The sequence below is a fragment of the Charadrius vociferus genome, unplaced genomic scaffold (genome assembly GCF_000708025.1).
Source record: "Charadrius vociferus isolate BGI_N301 unplaced genomic scaffold, ASM70802v2 scaffold447, whole genome shotgun sequence".
NCBI classification, from domain to species: domain Eukaryota; kingdom Metazoa; phylum Chordata; class Aves; order Charadriiformes; family Charadriidae; genus Charadrius; species Charadrius vociferus.
In genome coordinates this window covers 331673-358150 of record NW_009649040.1, presented here as the reverse complement: position 1 = coordinate 358150, position 26478 = coordinate 331673, and the positions used below count along the sequence as shown (strand labels likewise).

General features: G+C 38.5%; 1 protein-coding gene across 1 annotated transcript in view; it reads left to right on the top strand.

Annotated features, from left to right (window-relative positions):
• Positions 1-26478, top strand: part of CDK6 (cyclin-dependent kinase 6) — a 125198-nt gene that overhangs the window by 49064 nt on the left and 49656 nt on the right. Inside the window, exon 3 of the mRNA XM_009887911.1 lies at positions 6148-6315. Within this exon, the coding sequence (XP_009886213.1) occupies positions 6148-6315 (168 nt within the window). The remainder of the gene's footprint in view (positions 1-6147; positions 6316-26478) is intronic.

The window sequence follows — 26478 nt, the reverse complement described above, 5'->3', positions numbered from 1 at the left end:
ATAAATGTTGACTATTTGTTACAAAGTATAACCATAGAAGTGCTGTAATTATTCTGCTTCAAAAATAGGCCCCAGAGAATGTGAAAACTCTTTAAACTTTCATTCCAGCATGTTTAAAAAACACCCTTTAAAATGAAAGTAATTCAATAGTTGAGGGTTCTGTATAATCTTGTAGGATATGGAAGAAGCCTCATCCTGCTCCTCTTCTGCTCAGAGAAGTTTCTGCTGTTCAGTGAGAGGCAGTGAGCCCTTTCATCAAACTAGCTCGACTGATTCATTACACATTGCCTGTCTAAAACTCGTCCCCTTTGTTTACACTTGCGGTTGTCTCTTCTGCAAACACTCCTACAGGAAATGATCAGGACGAGTATCCCAACACCTGCCACCCAAAATAGGGACATTCCATTCTGCGCAGCAAAAAGAGAAAAATGAGTTACAAATAGATAGAAACTCTGGGTGAAGCATGCAGGTTGTTGTGCAGGTGCATGAGATACTCCACAGAGGAGTAGGAGAAATGTTAGGAGATTCCAAAGGACTGTTGTGTTTTACGAAATGTTAGCATAGAAATTGAGCAGGAAGAGGAAAATAGGCAGGTTAAAAAGAAAATATAATCCATAAAAAGCCTGTGCTTTAGTATAAATTCAGGGGCTGTTGTAGTTGATGAGGCTCTGTACTGTGTTGCTTTTATTTGGTGATACGAGCGAGTATATTTGTGGGCTTCCACAGATTTACTTTCTCTGGTATTCGGCTCTCCTATCACCATGACCAAGGGCAATCTGGTTAAAGTTTTTTCTTTCTTTATATACTAGTCAATGGAGGAAAGATGTGAGCTTCATGTAGTGCTCAGCTGTTCATATATGTATGTTACCTCTGGGTGCATGTGTTTTCCAAAGATGTTATTCTTGGTTTCCTTCAGGTTGCATTACGCTGTGTCCCCCTTTAAAAACACAAAATCTAGCATCTATACCTTTACCGTGGTGGCAGGTTAGGCTAGCCCAACAGCCAAACTCCCACCCAGCTGCTCACTCACCTCCCTGCCTCAGCAGGATGGCTACAGAAAATAAAGAAGAACAAGGAACAAGAAGGCTCATGGGCTGAGATAAGACAGGGAGATTGCTTACCAATTACCATCATGGGCAAAATAGACTCACCTTGGGGAAAACGAACTTGCCAATTAAGGTAGCTATTTAATTGCTAATTCAGGTAGTGGGGGAAAAAAGGGTAACATTCAAAGAACACCTTCCCGTTCCTTTTTCCAGGCTCCACATCGCTCCTGGGTCTCCCCACCCCCAGCGGCACAGGGGCATGGGGTGGGAGGGGTTGTGGTCAGTCCATAGCATCTCCTCTCTGCTGCTCCTTCCTCCTCACACTTTCTGCCTGCTCCAGCATAGGTCCTCTCTACAGGCTGCAGTTCCCTCTGGAGTATCCATCTGCTCCAGTGCAGGTCCTCCACAGGCTGCAGTGTGCAAATCTGCTCCACCACAGAGTACCTTCTCTTTCTCCTCTTCCTCCTCCTCTCTCACCTTGGTGTTGCCTGTGCTGTGTCTCACTCCTTTGGTTACCTCCTCCTTTTTCCCTCCAGTCTTTTCTGCCCTTTCTTAAACACATTTTCACGGAGGCACCACCATCTTTGGCTGATGGGCCCAGCTGTGCCCTGTGGTTGGTCAGTTGGAGCTGGCTGGAACCAGCTGGAACCAGCTGGAAACAGCTGTTTCTGGCACGGGGCAGCCCTTGGTCTCCCCTGACTAAGGCCCCTGTGGCCCCGGCTGCCAGCACCTGGGCACCAACACCCCCAAAACCTCCCTATTTTCTCTTTTCTTTGAGTAAATACTTCAATAATTTAGTTGACAGCCGTGCCATCCTCTTTTGGATTATGCAGGCGGAGTACTCCAGAGAATCTGGCTGTTAAGTAAGTTATGGCAGGCAATTGACGGGTGTTTTAGCTGGAAGTCAAGATGGTGGGTGACTCTTAAAGGGTCAGAGTGGTAGTTTGAAAACGAATGGCTTGGAAGGGATTTATGGATCAGAAGCTGGAGGAGGGTTAAAAGGGGTCAGTGAAGCATAGAGTCAAGAGGGGATAGGACAAGGGGTAGACAAAAGTCTGTAGGAAACCAAGGTATTCTGCTCCTGCTGCCCCTGAGTCAGGAAGCGTGAGCTGTGAAGCCCGCCCTTGGCAGAGGCAGCAACAGCAGCTGCTCAGTCTAACCCAAACTTGTCCCCATCCTCGCTGACACCAGAATACGCAGGACATATTTCCGTGTGTTATTGAGACTCATCATGTAATATGGTATTGCTTGAAAAGTTCGTCGTAATTTGGTCCTGACATTCAGTGCTGATAAATTCAGTAAATATCAGACTGGGCAATGCCATCATCGATACCATATATGGTGGAACATGCAAAAGATGCAGCATTTCCATAACAAATTTTGCTCCAAACTGTTTCCATAATGAGGCTTTTACAAAATTAAAGCTACGTATTTACCTCTAAGGAAAGTGTATTTGTTCATTGCATCCCAAAATAGCTCAGTTTTCAACTGAGTTATGGATAAATATTTTATATCTGTGCATAGACTGCATTGAAAATGTAGCCTGAAAAGGGAAAACATTATAAAGCCATGATTATCTGAAAGTTATCCCAGTGGAATAATGTATATATCTTCAACTTGGGCAACAACCATCATAGGTTTTGTGATATTAGAAGCATGGCAGAAATCTCTAATCTGAAAGAACAGGCACTATTCTGTGTCGATGTTTGTAAACATACAATATGCAAAGAACATCTGACAGACATCAGTAGAGGCTTGATCATGACTCATTAGAGCTTGTTCCTCAAATCTGCTAAGGCATGAATCTTCTTGTTTGTCAAATAGAATTGATCATTTTGCAATTAACTTTTGAAATATGATTTTAACTGTAATTCCAAAGTATAGTATGCCTAGCTACCACAGAAAATTTCTCAGGGAAAAGCAGACATGGAACAAACTAATCCTGGAGGCACATGAAGACTGTCTTGCAGTTATTTCTAGATCTTGGTAATTGAGATGATATTGGGTAATCATCACTGGTAAAAATGAATGCATTTCCGTCAGATGAGTGGAATTATCCTGGTTTAGTTAGCTAGTGATCTGGCTCATGCATGTATATGGCCTTTATCCAATTTGCGAGCACAGGTTATTATCTTCTGATATTAGTTACGGTATCAAAGAAAACACATAGCCCAGACTGAGTCTGAAGTTTCTTGCAAGTAGCTGACTAAGAGTATGAAGTAATTTTCCAAACGTGAGGCCTAACGGCCTTTGACTAGGATTATGTACAGCACAAAATTAATCATTCATTATGGATAAAAAAGTAACTCAAAAGCTCTCTCTCTTGTTTGCTTTGATATTGAAAATCTATTTGTGCCAACAAATACCAAATTCTGAGCTGCACAATTTGGTATTCTGTATCTAAAGTGCATAATAATAAGCCTGTGTCATGTGATTTTGGTTTCTGCTCTTTTTCTAACTGGCTGAGAATTTAAAAACAGGACAATAATGAATCACAAATAACAAATGGTCTTTTTACATCAAAGTGCCCTTCTTTAGACACATGAATCTTTGGGCTATTCTTCCAAGACAATTTTGAACTGAAATCTCTTCATATGTGTAATAGTAGGCAATAAGGGATAGCAAAAGAACATGATCAACAGTCCAAAATTAATACTAGAGAATAACCTGAATGGACTAACTCTGAGTTTCCTGGAAGAGGAAGTATAGCACTTTTTCTCCCAGTTTTCTTTCTTCTTTCTAATACCTTTTAAATTTACACTTTCCTGGTACACTTTTCTGCATCACATCTTATTTTTTGTGTGTGAGGAGAACTTCAGTAAATGATATTCATCTTTTGAGTCCCATGGGGGGAAGAAAAGATATACCAGTTTCCATTTGCAGATATTTTCTTCTTTCACCTGTGCCTGGAAGGAGACTGTGAATTTAGAAACTGAAGACATTGCTTGCAACTTGCAAGTAGCAGGGCAGAATTGCATTTGCTGAGCTTGAAGAAGAAAGTTGCAACAAAACCAGCATCAGTTGTAAGGAAAAAATATTCTTTATATGTTTGGTAACTGCAGGAATGAGTTTACATACTTGACAAATGGGTAGGATACAGAAATGTCACCAAAAAGGGACTCTCCAGGGTCTACTGACTAATCCATAAGTTCTTTAAATTATTTTCTTATTTTGTCTGATATTATGTCTACAGGGAATAAAAAAAAATTAGACCCAAATTCAGTGAAACCATTAAGTACATACTTAAGATAACCACACGCTTAAATGTTCTTGGCATGTTCTTTACATCTGCAAGACTGATCCAAAGACTGTTGGGATTTGATTTAAGTTATAATAGCACAGAGTGAGCAGATATGACATATATTAGTTCTACTGATGGCTGAAACCTGCAGAGCTGTAGTCCTAGTTCTTCCACGTATTTCTGAACTGCAAAGGGAAATTACATAAATACAAGAGTATTCAATATACTTTGTATATTTGTTTTAAAGGTGAACACCCTATTATACTAGTTATCAGAATTATCAGATCTCAATTTTTCCTGGGGAAGCGAAGGGAATGAAAGGCATCAGCTAACAGGGAATGAGGTTCTCACCTTACCACCATCCTTCAAATGTGATAATAATTAAATGCTGTCACAGCATCCGTAGTTCAATGGTAATACCTCCATCATCAGAGTCTTCAAATAAAAACTGATTACTGTATGAGCAGCCCACTGTTACTACTGTTTGGCAAAGTTATAGGCTATATATAGAAATGGCCATGTTTTGTCAGAGGTCAGATTAGAGCTTCCAGCCTTAGTATCTATACATTTTATAATACTTTCTGTAGACATGATCAGGGAACATTACATGAAAATAATAATTTTGTATTAAATGATATAGCAATGTCTATAAAGTGTATCTTTAAAAAAGCATCCAGCTAAAGCAATATTGTCAATTGAATGTTTTCAGATATCATTCCTTTTAATAGCATGCCTTGAATATTTACTTGAAACATGCCCAAGTCCCTAGAGAGGAACAAAAGCAACCAGCCTCAATTTATCCTTCTTCCTTTTTCTCCTGTTTCACGCCATCCACCTCTCCAAGATCATTTTGGTCCTAATAACAGGATTGGTGGACACCCTGCTGCATGGCTTATGGAAAGGCCATATGCCACCAGCAAACACAGAGCTGGAGTTTCATGAACTCAAGTCAAGTGCATACAGAAAATATTTTTTTTTCTTTATCCCTTTTGTTTCTTACTTGTTGCAGCATCTTTTGGTAACTGCCTGTTTTGCAAATGTAATTTTCAAGTTGACAGTATCCTTCTAATTTGGAATTCAGGGGATTTCTAGTATTTAGTTTTGAGTCCGTTGGTTCATTCCTTTCACATTACTAAGACTAATTTGAAAACATGAGTACAGATTAAATAGTTTCTTCAGCTGTGGAAATGTCATAGAAGATTGCATCACTATAACAAAACAGAAAGCAAAATGAGAACAGTTACTTATGTTTATTACATTGATTTAGTGCTAAACTTTGATCTAAAGGTAGTTTCTGTCTTATTCAGTAAATTCTATACAACAGGTTTTGCCAAGTAAACTTTTCCCTCTATAACTTTAAATCCTGGGAAATTTGTCATTTATACAGCTTTTCTCATTGAAACAGATCCTTGTGCCAGTTGAAGTGAGGGATAAAATTTCGCTTCACTGGGGCAGGACAAAGCATAAACTTGTGAGATGCAAAGTGGTGTGTGGTTTAAAGTTAAGAGCAAAAAGCTACTATGTGTTTTTCTTACTTGGACAGCATTCTTTTGAAGTTGTCCTGGGATTTACAGATTTGATTTTGCTATTTCTTTTAAGTGTGTTGACCAGTCTTTATACTTCTATCAATCATCCTCAAATAATTCAACTAGAAACAATACATTAACTTGATAAGGACACCTGTTCAAGTCAGCTGGTTCTAGCAGCATCCTGTCTATTTTATGTTAATAGTTGTTTTTATCTCCTGTGTACATATTTAAGTCAGTATTTATTGAATTATTTTTTGCGGATTATGACAGGGAGTTTACTTTTTGCCACCTTGTCTTGATAATTACATATTGATTTCTTCCTTATATTTAGGATATGATGCTTCAGCTGTTTCGGGGACTGGATTTTCTGCATTCGCATCGTGTGGTGCATCGGGACCTGAAACCCCAAAATATCCTTGTAACCAGCAGTGGGCAGATAAAGTTAGCTGACTTTGGCCTTGCACGAATCTACAGTTTTCAGATGGCTCTCACCTCAGTGGTAAGTTTCTCGAGGCTTTTATTTTTCTTTTAATCCAACAGTGTGCTTTAATGTTCCTGGCTTTTTATCACATATTATAACACTGCTTCTAAAACCATCTCTGCAATTGAAGTTACTTGTGTCTCCGAAAACAATAGCTTTCCAGCCACGATTGAAGTTGATGTGGTTACTTTGTACAAGTAATCAGTTACTGGTTACTGGTTCTAAACTAAATCGTGACTGGTTACTGAAGGATAGGTTCATGCTAGTTTTCTGAAACTCTGTCAGTCTAGCTTCTGTTGTGATACTGACTTCCTTTGTACATTGAGCCAGTCAGGTAGGGTGAAAGTTTCTGAAGTACCTATTTTAAGATAAAGGTCTTGCTGATCCCCAGGTATCCTTCCTGAAAAAACACACAGATGCTTGTGAAAATGCCACACTGTCAATGCCTCTGATTTTCCATCTCTGTGAATATGGGTTCGATGCTTGCTCCCATATGTTACCGAGTGATTCCAAATAGGGCTGTGCTGGAGGCAGCTCAAGTGGGCCTGGCAGCCAAATTCACAGCTATTTCCCAAGCCAGCTGTTAAAGGGCACCTCCAGTATCTCTAGGCCTCCTGCCACTGTTGCCCCTCTCCCAGCAGCCCTCCTGGTTGTCCTTGGCTCAGACATGAGCTCACTCCCAGAAGGTCTGGCCCTCTCCTGTGTTAATGCTGGTAGAGAAACCCTGCCAGCTCCTCGCTTTTTGACCCCATTTCCACGCTTACTGGCCCTGCCCCCAGAATCAGCTGCTGTTAGCTTGGCACTGCGTCTCTGAAGTGTATTGAAGAGCAAACGTGCTGCACGCATGTTGGATGTCATTTGATTTTGTTGCCCGCTCATGAATTTTTCTGCTTCCATTTTCTATTCTGAGTATCAAAACTGCCATGGCAGTGTCACTGATGCTAAAGACAGGAAGGGGAGAACTGCTGAGAAAGGAAACTGAAAGGAGTCCACTTTGCATTTTGCATTGCGTTGTAGAAATTAGCCTGGCTCACATTGATAAAAAGCAATTCGTTGGTATTATTAGCTGCTGTAAGAGTCTTCCCATAGTTGTGTGATACAACTATGACATCCTGGGTTCCAGCTTCGGTGTGAATGAAGGCAGGAAGCAGCAAAAAATGATGTCATCGTCTTGCTAAACATAGGAAAGTATCTTCATCACATAAAGCATATGTAAAGTTGTGTTTTGGGGCTGGTTCTTTTCATTGCCTGTAGGATGTAGCCTAATCCAAAGCTAAAAGAATCTCTCTGCTGAGGTCAATGAGGACTGATCTAACTCAAAACAGAGCTTTGAAGAAAAGGAGAGAACGGTTGTTCCTGAATTACTGTAATTTTTCATTTCCCAGTTGTCACTCAGTAACAGCTTCAATGAGTATTTCTATTGACCCATAAAATTATTTAAGCTAAAATTGCAGAGCATTGTAAGGCTTCCAGCAGGGTATTTTTTTTAAATTCTGCATAAAATAAGGAAAAAATATCTACAGAACTGAGCAGGAGTTTGTCCATTATCATGTAGTCTGCATAGGAAGGAAGGTCAGAAGACCCAGAAATAGAGTGCATCTACTGAGGTAAAAACATAGCATTGCCAGAAGTGCTATGCGAAGGATGTATGTATGCTCAAGTATCTAATACTTGCATGCTAGAAATTGTGTTTCGAAACCCATTAGGTAGTACCCTTAGCGCTGCTGTGAACAAGAGTTGTTCAGACTACGTGATTGTCCACATGCAAGTTTGTACTGTGTTCACACAAGCACTCAATTGTCATTGCAGCTATGCTAAAGAGTATTAAAATAATTGAATTATTCAGTGACCAATGACAAATAAAGTATATGGGCATAGGCATGAGTAATGGCTTTGACACCTAGAACTTAGTGTATCTTTTTTATTATTATTAAAAAAACAGCTACGACCATTACTATTTTAAGTTAAAAATTTATTGGTTTAAAACCAGTTAATGTTTAACACCTTCAAAATCAACTTTTCTCTGGGTATGTAGAAACATATAGGGGAGCGTTGCTTACAATGTGATAATGTGGTATGGTTTTAAATGTCAGTCTTCGTTGCTCCTATAGATTGAGTGCTGGTTAGAAACTTTTACTAAATGTGTAATAGCTGACAGAGGCCATCAGTTTTCCTTTTCTGAATGTAGCTTTTACCTTTGGCTAGCTGCTTTGATGTGCAAATTCTTGGGGTTTTTCTCTCCATTAAAACTCAGTACAGAAAACAAAACTTTTTTAAAAAAAAAAACTTCTGTTTTTTTAAACATAAAGATATTCTTGACTTTACCATTTCCAAAATAGTCTAAATTGCAGTTCTTTGCCAGGCAGTGAGTAAACTTCCACCGATTTCAGCATGACAAGCTTTGTTTTGAAGTGTTTGCAGAAAAAAATGTTTTATTATAAAGGGCAGTATATATCTACACATATAAGAATTAATAAAAGTCCTAGCTTGCAAGGATTTGCTTCAGAGTTATATTGAAAAGTGATAGTGCAGACAGCCCAGTGATAAAAGGCACATTGCACGCGCTATCGTTGTGATCAATACAAGGGCTCTGCAGCATTTCCTTCAGAAGAGAAGCTTATGCAAGATAAACTACAAGAATCATCTTTTGAGGTATCAGATCATTCCCAAGATGCATCCTCATTCATTGCTCACAAAGAAACTCTTCAAATGGGACAAAAAGAGCTTGCCATGAAAGTAATCCAGTAAAAACTGATCCAGCCCAAGTACTGTGGGTGCTGCAAATGGTAACTTCAAAGCAGTCTTTTTGGTAGCCAGTTCTTAAGCATTTCCACAGTGCTTAAGAATCCTTCTGGCAGATCAGTCATCCGGGCATACTGCTGTCATTTAGAGAAACCTCTTGATATTTCTGTCAATGAATGAATAAAAGATGCAAACTAATGTTACACAGGCTTGCAGGGGGCAGGGTGGAGATCACTACTCCCAGCTGTGGTCAGGCTTGAGAACTGATACAGGTCTGAAATAACAGCACTAGAAAGAACGAGGTCGGGCGGGGGTGTCTCAGGTGGTGGGTAATGGGGCACGCTTTTGGTTTCGTACAAAGTTAAACTCTTTTTCAAGCGTTGGTCTTGGCTCTTGGGGAAATGTTGAATAGCCTTTGTGATAACAGAGAAGCTCCATAGGACAGAGGAGGTGGATTGATGTGACCGTGTAATTTTAGAGTTTGATAACAAAAACTCATGAACTGTCACTTTTTTTCTTGGTGCAGAAAAATGTGTGCACAGTTCTAACTTTCTCTTAGCAAAGGAGCAAGTGGCTGTTTGGAAAATCTGTAGTTATATTATGAAAAAGAAGCAAACCATTTATCTATTTGTGCTGACTTTGAACTGCCTTAAAGAAAGGAAATGAAGCTGAATTATGGCACATGAGAATGCTAAGTGAGATAAGCGCTCGCAGTTGAGATCACAGCATCTAGGTGGAGCTGAGGCTGTCTAGCTTTTAAAACCTGACCTGCATCAGGATCTGAGTGAAACTGCCAAAATGTTAGTGTTTGTAACACACTCATAATACTTTCTTTGAAAACATGTGTGCTTTACCTCAAATGGCAGTACTACTGATGGGGTTTTTTCCCCATGAAATGCAAGCAAAATTGTTTTATGCCTTCCTTTTTAAAAAAACCTACTTGTTTTCAGATTTACTGAACATCAGAAGGGAAAACACATCACTTTATCACTTTCTCTGCTGATGCTCTAAGTTGTTGAATACTAGACTCGGCTAAATTGAAAAGAAGACACAAAAAATCCTGCAGTTACTGTCAGTGAATAATTTTAGATTACGCTAGCATTTTATTTGAGTGTTTCTTCAGGATAAAAACTTTCCATCCATTTCTGGCAATCACTTCAGCACAAATGGTTTACATGTCACATCATGCAGTAACTTGGATTTCATTTTGTTGGTATAGTAGCAAGGGAGCATAAAATAATTTTCACTAACTGAGCTTACTTTGTAAAAATAAATATATAAATTAGTTACAGAAACAAAAACAACAACAAAAACACATAGGAAAACCCTCTTCCAAAGAGGAATGAGTGCTTTCCTGTTTTCTGCTTAGTATTGCATTGTAATTTTCTAATAAATGCCACCTATTAATAATGTGAATGTAAATTCTCGGCTGAGCTAATATGATAGTTGAGAGCACAGTCAAAGAACTTCCTTTTGCTTTGCTTTGGTTTGGGGTTTTTTTTCCCTTTTATTTATGGCCACCTCATCCTGATACTATGCTTCCCAAATTCCACATATTTATTTGTGTGAAATGCACCCTGCAGAGTCCATTCCTATGTTGGGTATGTTTCAGCAGACCTGGAGTCTGTTGCAGTACAGCTTTAACCTGAGATGCATTGGGTATCCCTAAATGGGCCTGATTCACCAACCTCTTTAAAGCTCGCAGTTAACATCCAACATAGGAGTAGACCGATGGAAATTAATCAAGCACCTGCCTCTGGTGATTCAAAGTCAAAACCTGGGCTGTGTTAAAGAGCACCCTAATGGAATCAGTACAGTGACACTAGATTTTATCTCATACCTAACTTGATGAGAACATAAATCTTCCTCCCTCTGACAGGTGGAAGTGACATTGTTTTGGTATGCACTGAGCCTTCACTGTTGTGAGGAAGCACATCACCTTCGATCTGAGTCCCCATCTCCAGTTCTTTCTTCATGGTGCCTTTCTCCAGTCCACCCAAATGTCCCTGAAAAGGAAAATGAGTCACAGACAGACATCCAGAGGATCAAAATATGTGTTGCTGAGCTTGTCAGTGTTGCTGCTGAAAGGTTGTGGCTATTTAGGAATGCAGTATGATTAAACTGGTTGGCTTATTTAAGGAAAATCTGTCTTCCCTACTAACACAGAGTTCTGCATAAAAAGTCCACGTATGTGGCTTTGTGAAGAAACAAGTGAATTTCTCTGATTTTTTAACATCTGGATAGCTGAAGGAATCTTTATTGAATCCTCCCAAACACCCTATAGAAAAGTTATTCCATTGTGTAAAATAAGTCATCTATCTCCGGAGCCATCTTAAGAAGAAAAATCATTATCAGGACATTGACAGTAAAGTCTGCAACTGACTAAACACATTTCAATATATATTTACGTTGACTTCATTCAGATCACATGTTCACTAAGAGGGCTCAGATTTATATGAACATAACAATGAAAAAACAGATTGCTCAATGTCAGAATATTATCAAAGGGCAATACAGAAATACACATGGTCAAAGTTAGGAAATTAGAATAGAAGTTTCTTTTATTCATCTGCATTATGATCATATCAGATAATTTTCAAAACTGACTGTTAATTTTTGTTGCCCATTGTAAGAAACTTTAAAGTTTTTAAGACTTGTCTGGAAGAGCAGTACTAGCTGCTCTTGTAGAGAGACAGAGAATTTATGGCAAGGTTGTTATTTTTAGAAACACATCCTAGAGATAATATTCTAAGGGAGCCATTTCACAGCATAAGTCGATGTAGCAATTCTGCTGCTGCTGAAAGGATGGTCCTGCTTTTTGACCACACACTCCCATCATTTCCCTTGTGTCGGCATTGGTGGTCGTGCCCTTGCAGTCCGACTGGAAATGAGCCCCATAAAAAGTAGCTATTCATTTTCAGCTGGATTAGCGGATGCAATTCACTGTGTGGCCACATGAGTGAAAGCACTAACACAGAGGAGAGGGCGAGCAGAAAGATGGGGTCATCCACTCCATAGACACCACAGTCTTAGATTTGTTGGAGTCAGTTATAAAACCACATCTGAAGTCTTCAGCTGAGGACTCCAATAACTAAACTAACTCAAAGGCGGAAATGTTTTTCAAAACCTCACAACTCATGCTGACTTACGCTGTTTTGAAGATGTTAGATGAACCAGTTACTGGTTCCTTTAAGGCTCTCACTGTACCCGACTTTAACAAAACTTCTATGGGTATCCGTATCGATGTTTGAAGTATTTTTTTACCCCCTCAGTGCCAAGGCCTGGGTTCAGGGCTCTGTGCTGTTCCTCTGCAGCTGATGCCACAACTCACCCTCAAGACCTGTGAAGAATGCAGGGAATGCAACCCTCTGCTCTGATTCAGGCCCAGGTTTATCATGAACCATAAAAAGCCTATCTTTTAATCTTTCAAAGAAAGTAAATTATTTCACAGTAAACAAGCAAATTGGCTCCACATGAGAATATTTTCTGTGCCAGAAAACTCCTTTTCTGAGCTGCAAACATTATAATACATATCATGTGATGACAGAGTTTGTCTGCACTGACCTGAGCGTGTTTTGCAGCCCTGCAGCTGCACCAGTGCAACCTTGCAGAATAAATTTACCTTGTGCTGGTGGAAAAAGGGAAAAAAAGTAAAGCTTCAAGTACAGTTCATATCAGAACGAAAGAAGTTTCTGCTGAACTGGACCAAAGGTTGACTGTGCACACTGTCAGAGGATAATGTCCAACAGAGGATGCTTAGGAAGGGGAGTAAGAACCAGCTTTCAGCAATCAGAAATTTAGCAATTTCCAGTGCTGGAGATTGTATCTGGATCATTGCCTATAATAATTACTGAAGTACCCATCCTCCATAAATTAATCTCCTTGCTTTTTGAACCATTCATACTTCAGGCTGCAGTTAATTTCTGCACTGTAAAAAAATCTCTTTATTTTGTTTTAAATCTGATGCCTGATAATTTTACTTAGGTTCCTCCTAATTCTGCTTTTGGGAGGCGTTCCCTTTTCACCTCTGGGTGAAATTTGGTATTATTTTGCATCAGTACCCTTCCATTGGTGCAAGAAAAATTTACTCAGTGCAAATAGGCCTTCACATGTTGATGTGAAGATAAAATGAAACGATCTTTTTTCCTTTCCCCTTCCTTCCCTTCCCTTCCCTTCCCTTCCCTTCCCTTCCCTTCCCTTCCCTTCCCTGTTAGTAATGGTACAGTACTGACTTACAGTTGTCATACAAATGTCTGGTGAACGGACCTTAGGATGTAGAAGAACTGTATCTATAAGGAACAGGCTGTGTTTAATCTGCTAAATAAACGGGGAGAGGGAGGGGGGAAGGTTGTAAAAGGGGAGAAAGAAAGACAGAAAATTACTACTGTGTATTTTCTCTATACTAGAAAAGAGCATCCTGCTATTGTGTCACCATACTTCTATCTTCTGTTTTCAGATATAAAAAAAATGTGGTGCATTTCCCCCACCCAGTGATTTACATCTTCTCTGTACTATTTTTCTGTTGATTTAAGCGGGTCTGTTTTTACATCTACTCCCAGAGATAATTGAGTGGGTTGGATTGGAAAAACAATTTGATTGTTTGACAAGGTCTCTCCCTGTGTATTTACAAAACTGTTCCCACATAATTTCAAACCATCCTGAAACACTAAAATATGGCCTCAGGTTATGCTCTTATCAGAGCACACAGGGTAAGCAGGCATGGGCCTGTTTGGTACTTGAATGTGAGACAGCCAAAGGAAGAGGAGCAGAGAAAATAGCATACTCTCCTGGGAACTTGTGCTATTCCAGAGTGAAGGCAGGTGTCTGTACGCTGCTGACGGAAATGCTCTGAGGGCTTAATATATAATAAAAATGAGTCGCTGACATGTTTTTAGTGGCGGGGAAGTATCCATAAATTTTCTCTGCATGCTGCCAAAGTCCTGCTGTAGAAGGTATTTCTAATTGAAAATTCCCTTGTACAGGTACACCCCAGAAAATTTCTCTTAGTCTAACACTATTTAGTACTTGTTCAGTGTTGCCAGTGTGGAATTCTAGAGCTCAAAAGCAGAAGAGACATCCAGTCCTTTTGTGAATCAGGCAGGATTGTTCTTTGTTATGTCATTTCTAGTGTTTTGCCCAAGTTAACTTTAAATGTGCCAAGAAATAGGGATTCCATCGCTTCCCATGGGAGCCTGTTCCAAAACCTCTATATAATCACTCTCAGAAAGTTTCCTTGATGTCCAGCCTTCAATTTCCCATTCTTAATTTAACTCCATTATATTCTTTGTTATTGTATGCTGAATGGTAGCAGATGGCCAAGGTCTTGTAGTCAGCTCCCTGCATTAGAGAAATCAGTTACGTATTGCTGTATACATTTGTCCCTGCAAAACATGAAAAGATAATTAATTTGATAAACAGTGGAAGTATAATAGCCCTAGATAATCCAGATTTCAGTAAGTTATAGGGTACCAATGAATTAAACTAGATTTCTCTAGACTTCCCATCTTCTAGAATTAAGTGGATAAATCCAGAGGAAAATATGCTATGCTAAAAGAATCATTGAGCTACAAGGTGAATTCCTCAGTTTGGGGGGTCTTACAAATAGCTTGGTAACAAGCTACAGAGATCACAGGCAGGCTATGAGTCACCATTTAGATGCATGAAAAGAGCAAATGGAAATTTAGACTGTTACATATGGGATATTTCATTAGAAACAAGAAAATACTTATGTCACAACACAAATTAGTTGATCAGACTTCATCTAGAGTACTGTGAGCTGTTCAGTTTCTCTGTGGTTGAGAGATGATTTGGGGTAGGAACAGACATGGGGAAGGACAGATTTCTGTCTAACGATCAAGGAAGGGGGGACACTATTTTCTGCAAAGCAAGAAGAATCTGACTTAATTTAACAAAATGAATAATGAAAGTAGATAAAATTGATATCTAAAAACATCAGGAAGGAGCCAGAGAGGGAGAACACAAGTTAAAAAAACAATGGTGGCATGATAACTAGTTAGTTTAAACTGGGCTTACATAACTTTAGACAGAAAGTTAGAAAACAAGTAGTGAGATTCTGAAGCAGCCTACAGTAGGACCAGTGCAGATGAGAAATATAACTGATTTTGAGAGAGGGTTTGATGAATACCTGTGATGCAGTTGGCAAATCTTGATGACTGAGGCAGTCCATTCCTGTTCCATATCTCTGTATTTGCTCCTTCAAGATTTCTTGTGCATTATGTAGTCAACTTTATCAGAGATGCACTTCATAAGCTCCACCCTGAATGGAAACAACTTTCAGGAGGTCAGGTGAAATGGCATAAATGTCAGAGCAAAATAATTTTCCAAAAAAGTAAATGGTGAGCTACTTGGCTTTATTAAGATGAGATGGAGCAAATAGTAGAGATGGTCTCATAAACCAAAGGAGGCTACAGTTAAAATAACGGCCAGCATGAGAGCACAAAAAATTAAAATGAGATATAAAACAGAGAGACACTCCACTAAAGAAGCAAAAAGTCACCCTGGACATTTCCCAAATAGGGATGAAAGATGATCTGAAGGCAAAAATGGAATCTTTGTTGGGACAGCAAGTTGAAAAAGTCCAGATGGAGTGGGAAGTCTGGTTGCAATGTTCCCCATCTGGAAATGGAATGAACCTGACAAGTCACATCAGTGAACGACAACCAACCTGACTGCTGAAGACCTGATCAGAAGGCTTCCCACAAAACAGAGGATGCCAGAAGAGCTTGGATAAACTTGGAACTGGCTAACAGAAATAATCTGCAACAAGGACTTGAGCTGAAAAATCAGCACATGAAAGTAAGCAGAAACATAGGCTACTGTAGAAGTAAAGTGAACACCTGGATGTAAAAATGAACCTGTCAGGAGACTGTTTGTCTCTTTTTTAACTTAGTGTGCATCCTGCATACTTACATTTTCCCAGCTCAAATAATAGAAATGCCTACTGAAAATCCCAGGGAAGCTGGCTTCAGCATTGCAGTCTATGTGAATGGTGAGGAAAAGGGGCAGAAAGGAGCACTTCTGGTAGCCTTTCTCGGTACCCCAGCTCTGATGGTGCTTCAGAATTTATACTCAGCCTCAGCTGTTCAGGTCTGCTATAAGGCCGTGATATACATGTCAAGAACAGCCATCAGTCTGAGTGGGCTTGGATACTAAGAGCTAGGGAGAGGAAGAAGAGAGGGACGCCCGAGGATACTTGCATTCTTACACAGATACCACAGACCGTGACAGGACACATTAGCAGTGGTTGGGTTTTGCAAGGTAAAGCAAAGAAGCCAAAGGCACTCTGGGAATCCGTAAGGTTTGCCAGGGAAATTGGGTATTTTCTTGTTGAAAGATGGTACAGCCACCACAGAAGCTGCTTGTCTGAAACTCTAGGAGAACAGTTCTGTGTTTAAAAGACAATGGAAAAGTAGATTCTCACCTGATGAATTGCATTTGCAGGTAACTAAAAAAAATACTATATTTGGTTTATAAAACAAGAAAAATTGACATCAGGGCCAAGATTAAGAAATAATTCAGTTAAATGTGTCATGAAAAATAACTGCAGAATGGTTTTCAAAAATACAAAACCAGCCAGGATATATTAGTATATACCAAAACCTCCCAATATAGTTCAGGAAATTCCTCCAGACTGAAAGTCAGACCTTCGAGGTACAAGCAGTGGCTTGAGTTTCTGTTTAGGTCAGACAGATGAGTAGCCGTAGAAAAAAAAAAAAAAAAAAAAAAGAAAAGGAATGGCTGCATACAATTTGAAGACTCAGTACCTTTTTACTTTTAAGGTTCAGATTGGTTTGAAACAGGATCAGAGTTTTGATCATTTGCTGAGCCTGAGTGACAAAGAGCAGATGATAGAAAGAAAAAACCAAAACCAGCTAGTATTACAAAACATGAGCAATGAATCTAGTAAGCACAGATACAGGAGAAAACTATGATGCAAAAAAGGAGGGAAAGCAACCACCTGCAAGTTCATGCTGATTGTGTTCTGAGGTCATGTTGTAGACTTAAGAGAGGAATAACAAGAGTAGGAACTTTCTGCTTAGGAAGCAGAAGATATTTTTTTGATTTAACAAAGATATAACTTGTACCATGTGGGCCCCATGCAAGATTGTAACCACGGAAACCTGCTGTGTAAACAGCTAGTTCACTGTTGACCAGCAGGAAAGAAGAAATAAGTTTTGAAGAAATATGTAGAGACAGAGATGTGCCTTCAGCTAGTTCTTGGGCTTTACCCTTAGCTATGATTCAGAAGAAGATGACAGCACCATATTTTTGTATGGCTATTAACATCCAAAATTAATACCTTTAACTTGAAAGAATTATCGTTTATTACAATGAAGAAATAGTACCCTTAATGCTGTAGTACTTTTTTTTTACCTTGACTGTTAGCAGTGGATAATGTCATGCTGGTCCAAAGGATGGGGGGGAAGTATGCTAACTATCCAAAAACCTTTGGAGGCAATTCAGAGCCAGAGGTATTTGGCTGGGACAAGTTGAGTAGCTAGTGTAAAAGGCAGTCCACAGTATTTCCTTCTCCTATTCTGCACAGATTCATCTGCTGTACTTAAGGTAAATGACATGGGTTTGGAAGAAACATTTTTACCAGCCTTATTCCTAGCACAAATGATCTGAAAATACATATATTCTGTTCTGCAGAACAGGAGAAAGAATGCCTAGTGGATGGTGAGTTGCTTCCAAAAGAGGTCTTTTACCTTGCACACACAATCTATGATTGCAGGAGTTTCCACTAAAGACAAGAAACTTGCAACTGTACAGAGCTGTCAACTCCACAGTCACCCGCCTGTATGGAGCATTGTGTTCCTATTACAAAAAGTTTATGCATTGCCCAACATTGCAAAATGATTTTAGGTGAAAAGCTGTATAAGTGAAGAAAAGAGTAAGACTTTAATTTTCAGTGTTGGCAATGGTTCTTACAAGTTCTTCTCCCTTCACCTATCCCTTTTCAAAACCCTTTCAAAACCCTTTTTGATTCATACGGGGCACAAATTCTAGAGCTTACAGTTCCATGGCACTATTGATGCAGACTTAGATACTGATCTCAGTAGTATGGAAAGAATTTATGCCACTCAACAAAACCCAAGCATTTAGAAGTGCTTAAAGCTCTACAGTATCTTCACTGTCATTTGTATGAGAGAAAGTTTGAGGATAGGACAGATTCAGTGCCTTGGTGAGGTTCTGATTGCAAGCGCAGCCCAAGTTTATGACTTGTCCACTAGGACAGCCGGAATGATCTCCTGTGGAGTTAAAAGCTTCCCAGATGAGAGCATGGTGATATGTGAATTGAAAAGTTGTTTGGCAGGTATCATCTTTGGATAACACAATGATGGTAGCAGATGGTAGTAGTCTGGAGGTTAAAGACGAGATACAGAATCAACAAGGAAACAAGGACTGGGGAGAAACAGGAGGTGATAACTGCAGGTATAGTGAAAGAAGGATTCAGCTGTACTTGTTAAACTGTTGCACATTTTGGGAGTGGGAAACCCCTGCTTAAACCAAAGCAAGAATTTTACTCAGTGGAGGGCAAGAAGAAAATGGAACACGAGTGCAGGATATGCCATGGTTGTATGGCAAAGAAGTTTCTTCCTAAGAGAAAGATAGATTCAGCTTGCTACAGTATCGCTGAGAGTAGCAGTGAAGCACATTGCTACTGATGTGTTTGACCTCAGCATGGAGGAGCCTATCAGTCAATATTAGCTGCTAGCAGTATGCAGTTTTTTGAGGTGGCTGATGGTACACAAAGCAAGGAACCAAGAGGCTTGACAGCAGCAGACATTGTAATGAATTAATTCTTCACTAGGTGTGGGATCCCAGGCAAAATGCACACAAACATGAGGGAAAAATACTGTCAGGAATCTGCAATTTTGAAACTGTTCAAAGCTGGAGTTTAGCTGCGTACCTTTGTAAAACAGCACAAAAGGGACTGAAATCAGCATATAGTATTCATTTTGATAGCATATAGAAGTCATTCAACACTATAGTGTGCCTCAGCATTCATTATGCCTGGGTATGCGCTAATGATCTACATTTACATTGTGCACACTGCATGGATCTGCAGGGACCATGATTCTCCTGACAGGAGTCAGGTTTGGACCGCTGGGTTGGTGCAGAAACTGTCCTAATTTGGAACAGCTCACATCTTTCTAAGAAAAAATTGGTGATAATCTGCCATAAATTAAAAATGCTCAATGGCTTGTAATATGTGCAAAAGCTTTTAAAAAGGGGGATTTGATACTGTCCCAGAGGGATAGCAGAAATTAGTGGTTAAAAATCAATATTGAAGAAATTCAGAGAGTACTACTGTACAGTGCTGACCTGAATAACTGGAGTGGTAAACCAGAAGCCAATAGGTAGACCCCATAGTAAATGCAGCATTGTCCAGCCAATCCCCACTGAGCACCTATCAAATATTTATACATGTTGCCAAAAGAAAGTTGAAAAAAATGTAGTAGGTGATACATTCCCAGTTGGGATTAACCTATCAAGGTGTGGCCCTGTGTCCCAGACAACCTATTATTGTTAAAAGCAAAAACCATTTTTTTGGGGATATCTGAGAAATAGTTGAAAGGAAACTGGACAAAGGAGGAAAAACTATAAGGGGACTTCAAAAGCTGTATGAATATCTCCTGACATAGAAATACTGTAAATGAGACTTACCTGACCAAGTGTAGACATCTAACTCTAAGCTAGTCCACTAAATAGCCTAGTAGTAATCAAAGGAGATCGCCTAATCAGTGTAATCAGTAAAGTGAAGAGTGTGTTGTCTCAGCTTAAAGAAGACAGTTGGGTCATCTGTATCAGACTCTAAAAGTACTTACTTCTTTCCACTGACTGTCAAGGGTGACAAGTTCAGATGTGAATATGTACATGGTATTCAGATCTGAAGTCAGTTGAGATGAATCCAGCCCAAGTCAATCTTGATAACACTGCCGTTTGGGCTCTTGGTGAGTCATAAAGAATATCACTATCAAGGATTCCATCAAGATAAGAGCAGAGCTGAGACAGCTCCCGGTGAAATGAAGTCTGATTGAAGCACAAAAGCAGTGGTATGTTTTGGATAAATCTGTAAAAGCAATTAAGCACTTTTCTGGAATATATAGCTGAAATAATAAGAACCACCACCCAAAATATGCAAGGCCAGTTAGGAATCTAAGCTATGTGGGTGAGCAGGTTTGACTGAAATCTGAATGGAAATGCAGAAGAGCCAGTGGCATTTGAGAAGAAATCTGTGAGAGTGAGAGAAGCAATGGGAAGCAGTGCACAAATACATACACACACACAGAGCTCACACATAGACATCAATAGGAACATATACAACAAAATGTTGAGAAAGCTGAGAGCTTCTGGGTGGAGTACTTAGAGTAAGTCCTAGAGGAAAAGTATATCCTCCTGTTTGATTTGTTCAGGGAAACAAGATTTTCTACACTTTTTAAATGAAGCAAAACAAAGAAATACATTACTTCCATCATCACTTCATGTCTTCTTGCCCCTCCTCACCTATCCTATAAAAAATTAATATATGAGTCCCCTATTTTGATTGAATTTTCAGGCAGAAGATGCTATAAACTAATACAGCCTGAGGATGTTGTATCTTTGAAAAACATGGAATGTTTTTCTTCAATGTATACATTGTTACATACATAGCAGAAAGATTTTGGCTGTAAGAAAAGGCAAGGCCTAGGTCTGTGAGAATCTCACTACCCCTAAAAGCAAGGTATGAGCTTGAAAACTAAAGCTATCAGGAGCTGCCAGTGTATAATATCTTTGCAAGTTCTGCAAATCAGTTGAGACTTTCTAGAATAGTATGAATGTCTCATAACACCGCTTATGGCAATAGTTTTCAGAGAATAATTAAGTAATACTTTTTAATCCACTTGGAATATCAGTAATATTGAGATAGATGCAAACTAAGTGCTAGTTTGTACTAACACTGCTTCTTACTGACTGGGTCCACGGAATAGGCAAACTAGCTATTTAGTTCACTCTGGCATAAAGCCTGGCACTTCTGAGGTGATGGTGAATAAAAATTTTAGCTCTTTTACAGGATTCACTACAAAGTATGGAAAACAAGCAATTTTTTCACAAAATGTCTAGACCATTCATGGAAACCCAGTTGTTTCTGGTTTTTATTGAAGTGCTTTCTATTGAGCAGTATGACAGAGTTCTTCAAGTGCAAGAAAGGAGCACGGCATGGATTTCATGTTAGAGCACATACAGTCATATTGAAGGTTTTGAAATTCCAGTGAAAAAAACAGATAGGAGAACCTATGAATATTTTTTAATTTGGGAGGGTAGTTCTTCAGGTATTCTGTTGGAATCAAAGTATAATCAAACACACTTTTCCTGACTGTTCTGTATTTTTAAGCACCTTCAGTGTGAGTACTTGAGTAAATTTCTTCTGCTATCCACTAAGAGTAGTATATATTTCTTACATTCATTAGATGCAGTGCAGTTTTGGCTACCTTGCAAATATATTGTTGGTCACTTCAAAGAATATGCTTTCATCACTGGTACTGTAGTTTCAATGACAGCACATCTCAGGAAAAGATTTAGCTGATGCTTTTTAACCCTGCTTTATTTGGATATGCATTTTTTCATGTCATTCTTAGGTGTTCTACTTCGTGTTGCATTTGCAAGGACAGAACCAATCAAGTTATTTTTAAAATGCAGAAGACACTTACTGGAAAATTGGTGTGCAGTTTAGTATGCTGGTGTTGATCTAGGTGCCATGTTACATTAAGAAAAATCATATCTCAAAACATGCTCAGTATAACATCTAAAGAAAGAGGATTAGAGGTAGATATGTATCTTCTTAATGTAACAGTATTTTCCTTAACTTTGTTTACTTATTTATATTCTTGCTCCATAAAATGAAAACCAGCTTGGCAACATAGCTTAAAAATTGGAAGGGCTTTACTGGTTTACATTTTCCTATGGCTATTGCAGTAGGTCATAATAGCCACATACTTCAGCTGGTATAAATCAGCATGGCTTCATCGAACTACGCTAATTTATAAGGCAAACAAGAGGGTCTGTCTTTAAGTCAACAGTGAATATTTTGCATTTGGTTTATTTTTATTCTATATTTAAATTTTGCACTTAATTGTCTTTTTGTTTCTCTTTCGCTGTCTGATGCTGCTCAGACACTATTGCTTTGAAATGAATGGGACTATTTAAGTTAATAAAGACACAGCTGGCACTGTGTAGATTCAGTGCTACTAAGCTATGGATAGATTTAAGTGATTTGTGACACTAAAGACATCCTGCACCTTATGTAATTTAAACACCAGAAGAATTAAATAAGGAGGGGCCTGTGCACGGTATCAGTTCTTGTGGGAAAATATGCTTCAGTGACTTACTGGCACTGGTTTTGGAATGTGGCATTTAAAAGTACCTTTTTACAGTGGGAAAGAATTTGGTCAAGAATAAACAGTCTGACCTTGTTAAATGGACCAAAGTCTGTGCATAACCTAGTTCCTGAAAACTAGTTTTCACCAGTCTGTTAGGAAAAAAAAAAAAAACAACCCAGCTTATAAAAAAATGCAACTAGATTTTCTAGAGAAAAAATATGTATATGGAACAGAGTGAAAAAATTGTTATTCAACTATGGATCATGGATTTCACCAGTTTGTGGGAAGTTGGCTATGAGCTTTAAACATGGATCGAACCATAATTTCAGACGGCATTAAAAGCGGACAGTGTCATACACTGTAACCAGTTGAATTCAAGTCATATATGGGATAAGTGAATAATTTTCAATGGAAATCAAGGTCATTTGTATTACCATCAATATCTGAAAATGTAAAAAACATGAGTTTGTAGCAAAATTGAATTTATAGTATGAGCTAAGTTTTAAGCACAAAGCTTGATATGTCCAGACATAATCACTTGACTAGCAAGGATGCCATGATACAAACAAAGAAAAAAAATTGTGGAGCAAGAAAATTACTCCGTTTTGATTTTAGCTTCAACTTTTGCTGATGGTGAACTGGCACACTATTATTGAATCTCCGTGGTATGAAATCCTAGCTTCAATGCAGTCAATGGAAAACGTCCCTTTAACTTCACTGTGGCCAGGATCTCATTCCAGGTTTTCATATTTGATTTGAAAAATACAGACACTTTCTCTGAACAAATATTCAAGCTGCTTTGGAGGAGTGGAGTATACAGAGAACAGCAATGACCTTCAGAAATGGTATTGATATAAGTGCCTATCCAGTTCACAGGCTTTGGCCACAGAATTCTCACAGGTACTTTGTAGAATGCAACCTCTTTTTTTTTTTCCCTAGTGTTAACACAACAGTGTCAAAATAACATATTAAAATTCACAAGGCCTTGCAGGTGATCCATTTTTTAATGTGAGAGTGAATGAAAAATCTTACAATAGTTTAAGAATATGAAGTAACATTGAAAGGCATTGTTGGATAATACTTTTGAGTGCATCATTTAAAATAGCAGCCAGTTGAGGTACAGTAATGCACCAATCATTGCTGCATAAAAATGAAAATATATCCATAACTGTAGTTATCAGCAAAACTACTGAAACAGTAACATTTCCATGTTGCAAAATTAAATTTGAGGTAGGCAATAATAGATGCAACTGTTTAAAAAGTAGCATTAGATAAAACAAATGAATCAAAGAAAAAAAAAACTGTTTGTATCAGGTAAGTTGAGCTTAAAAATTAGAAAGTGTGTAGATTAGGTTTTGACAAGTTTGGATAAATAATCTATATTAAGCCAGAAAAGAAGAAAGCCTCTCTCAATGTAAACACTGTTTTCAGATTTTTATAGTCAATGTAAACATCTTCTGAACTTAGCCTGAGTTTCCTGAATTCTCTCTCACTCTACTTTGTGTTTACAACATCAGCTATATATTTACCCTGCAGAGGTTTCTTGAGGCCCTAAAGGGGGTGGAGTTCCCACCCTGCTGTGAGAAGGCTCTGTGCATATTCTGTGTATAGACACATTTGACAGATTGACTGCTGCACTGCTCCAGTATCGAACCGTCAGGTTCTGAAAAGGAGAGTCGGACACTGCTAACTCTGAATGTATGCACAGATTTATCTCTTTCTGTAGTCTTGGACATTACCACTAACTCACAGAAAAGCAAGAACAAAGACTACAGCTGTTCTTAGAATTTACAAGTGATGATACTTTTTTTCCCAAACTTTGATTTTTATTTTTTCTTACTTTATGTGTACGTGTTCTCATTTCCCTTCTGTTCTGAGTGACATTTGTCATCCAGACCTGCCTGATAGCTCCAGCCCTCACCTTTTTAAAGAAATTTTATTGTTAAGGATGGATTCACCAGGAAGGGATTAAGGACCTACTATTTACTCTTCTCTACCTCATTAGTGTGCAGGATACTGTGCAAATACCAGGTTGTCTGAGAGGGGAACTGCTATGTTTATGCAGAACTTAATTTTCCTGCAGTTGATACGCTGCAAGTGTAATCTGACCCTCACACTATTAGCACGTAAAATGCATAAATCTTTGAAAAACTCTTAGATTCATACTGAACTGAGGAAGCTATTAGACTGACTAGAAATAAAAATGTTCATGATAAGTGGATGCTAATTCTTATTTATATTGAGTACTTGATAACACTGTGTGTATTGTGTCACTCTTCCTTCTGGGTACTCCACTAGTAAGTTTTTCTTATTATTTTTCACACCAAGGGATGACAATAAGATTTTTTTAAATAAGATAACTATGAACATCTTCCCATATCATAGGCATTTACAATCAAAAATATGCAAAATACCTGAAGCTTTTTAAGTCATATTAAAAATCAAAGAGTTTTTTTTTTCCTCTATACCTTCAGTAACGTCACAAGCAGTGGTAGTAGGCTACAGTACACAGATAACTAGTATGAAAAAATGGAAGGTGTTTTATACTTTATCCTGAAGAACAGCTGAAGGTGAATGGAACCTGTATTTTGTTTTTATTATGCATGGAAATATGCTCTCAGTTCACTTGCTGCTTTCTATGAAATTGAAGTGAGTTAAGATTTTAATAGAGTTGATATCCTGGTCTTAGTTTTCTTTTTCAGAGTTGCTACTCAGATCATCATGGCAGAGAAGCTTTTACCTTGTACCTTGAGAAGATGTTTACATCAGATTTAGATTAGATTAATAACATGAATAACTCAATAGACAGTAGCTGTAATTAAGCCCAGGAGTTTGAAAAGACAGTGTGAGTATTAAACAGACAATCAAATCTGTTGGATCTAACAGTTTCTTCTGAGGATTCTCTACACATCCTTAAGGCTCTGGAACTCATTTGGAGGTGTAAGCACAAACCTCTCAATAATTCCTGGTGAGGCACATGTTAAAATGGAGGCAATGAGCCCTTTAATCCTGATTGAACATTCATTTGAGGACTGAAATGTCCAGTATCTGAACACTGCTTTGGGTATTTCCAAGCATTAATGTATCTGTATAAGAACCTTCTCCAAGTGAGGAGCTCAACAGAATTTTTCCTGCAAGCTTCCACCACAATCCTCAGGAAATCACCCACTGCATAGCATATATATGTATACATATGGCATTGGGACAGTATTTACACTGTAAAGGATTCCAGATTTGGTCAGTGGAACTGAAGATGGTGGGCTGTAAAATGAGGGAAGTTATAGGACTGTCCTATCAGGTTAAGCTCCTTCAGAGAAACCACAGATTTATGTTCTGACATCAGGAAAGAACTTGTCTACAGTTAAGCCTTTGCTGTTATAATTCCCTCAGTAGAAATGATTCCTTTTGAGACTCCTTCATCATGGAACAGAGTCATTGAGTTAAGAGCTGTACAAATTTGAATCAAGATCTAGTTTTCTTTCATAGCCTTTTTTGAAGATATTTTATCATATTATGTATTTATGACCAAGCATTATTTTTTTCCACTATGATAGTTGATTCCTAGTTCATATATGAATTCGTCCTATTCTTCAACATAATTATGTTAATCAAGGATTTTAACAGTGTCTCCTGTTCTTCAGAGGAAAGAAGACTTCTTTATGTGAGTGTATTACTCTCCTTTCAAATTTGCAAGCATCTGTGTGTAGTTGCGCATATTGCTCCTCATTCTCAGGTTTTTTTCCTCTCAGGAATGTAATTTAAACCCATTTAGATTAAATTACTGATTTTTTACATTAGTGTTCAAGCTTATTTGGTTGGGAAGTAAAAATGGGGAAAAAGTTTGGAATTGTGGGAGGAGATTGACCTCGTACATCTTTAATGAGTTGTCATAAGTATATTGTAATATTTTTTGAAATTGTAGTGTTCTGGCTAGAATACAGCCCATCCTACCTCTTTCTTTGAATTCTGCTTAGTACATTTCCTAACATCTTTGTCTCCCGCAAATATGGTATGTTTGACAGCCCATCCCTAGCAGTCTGTGTAGAGTACATAG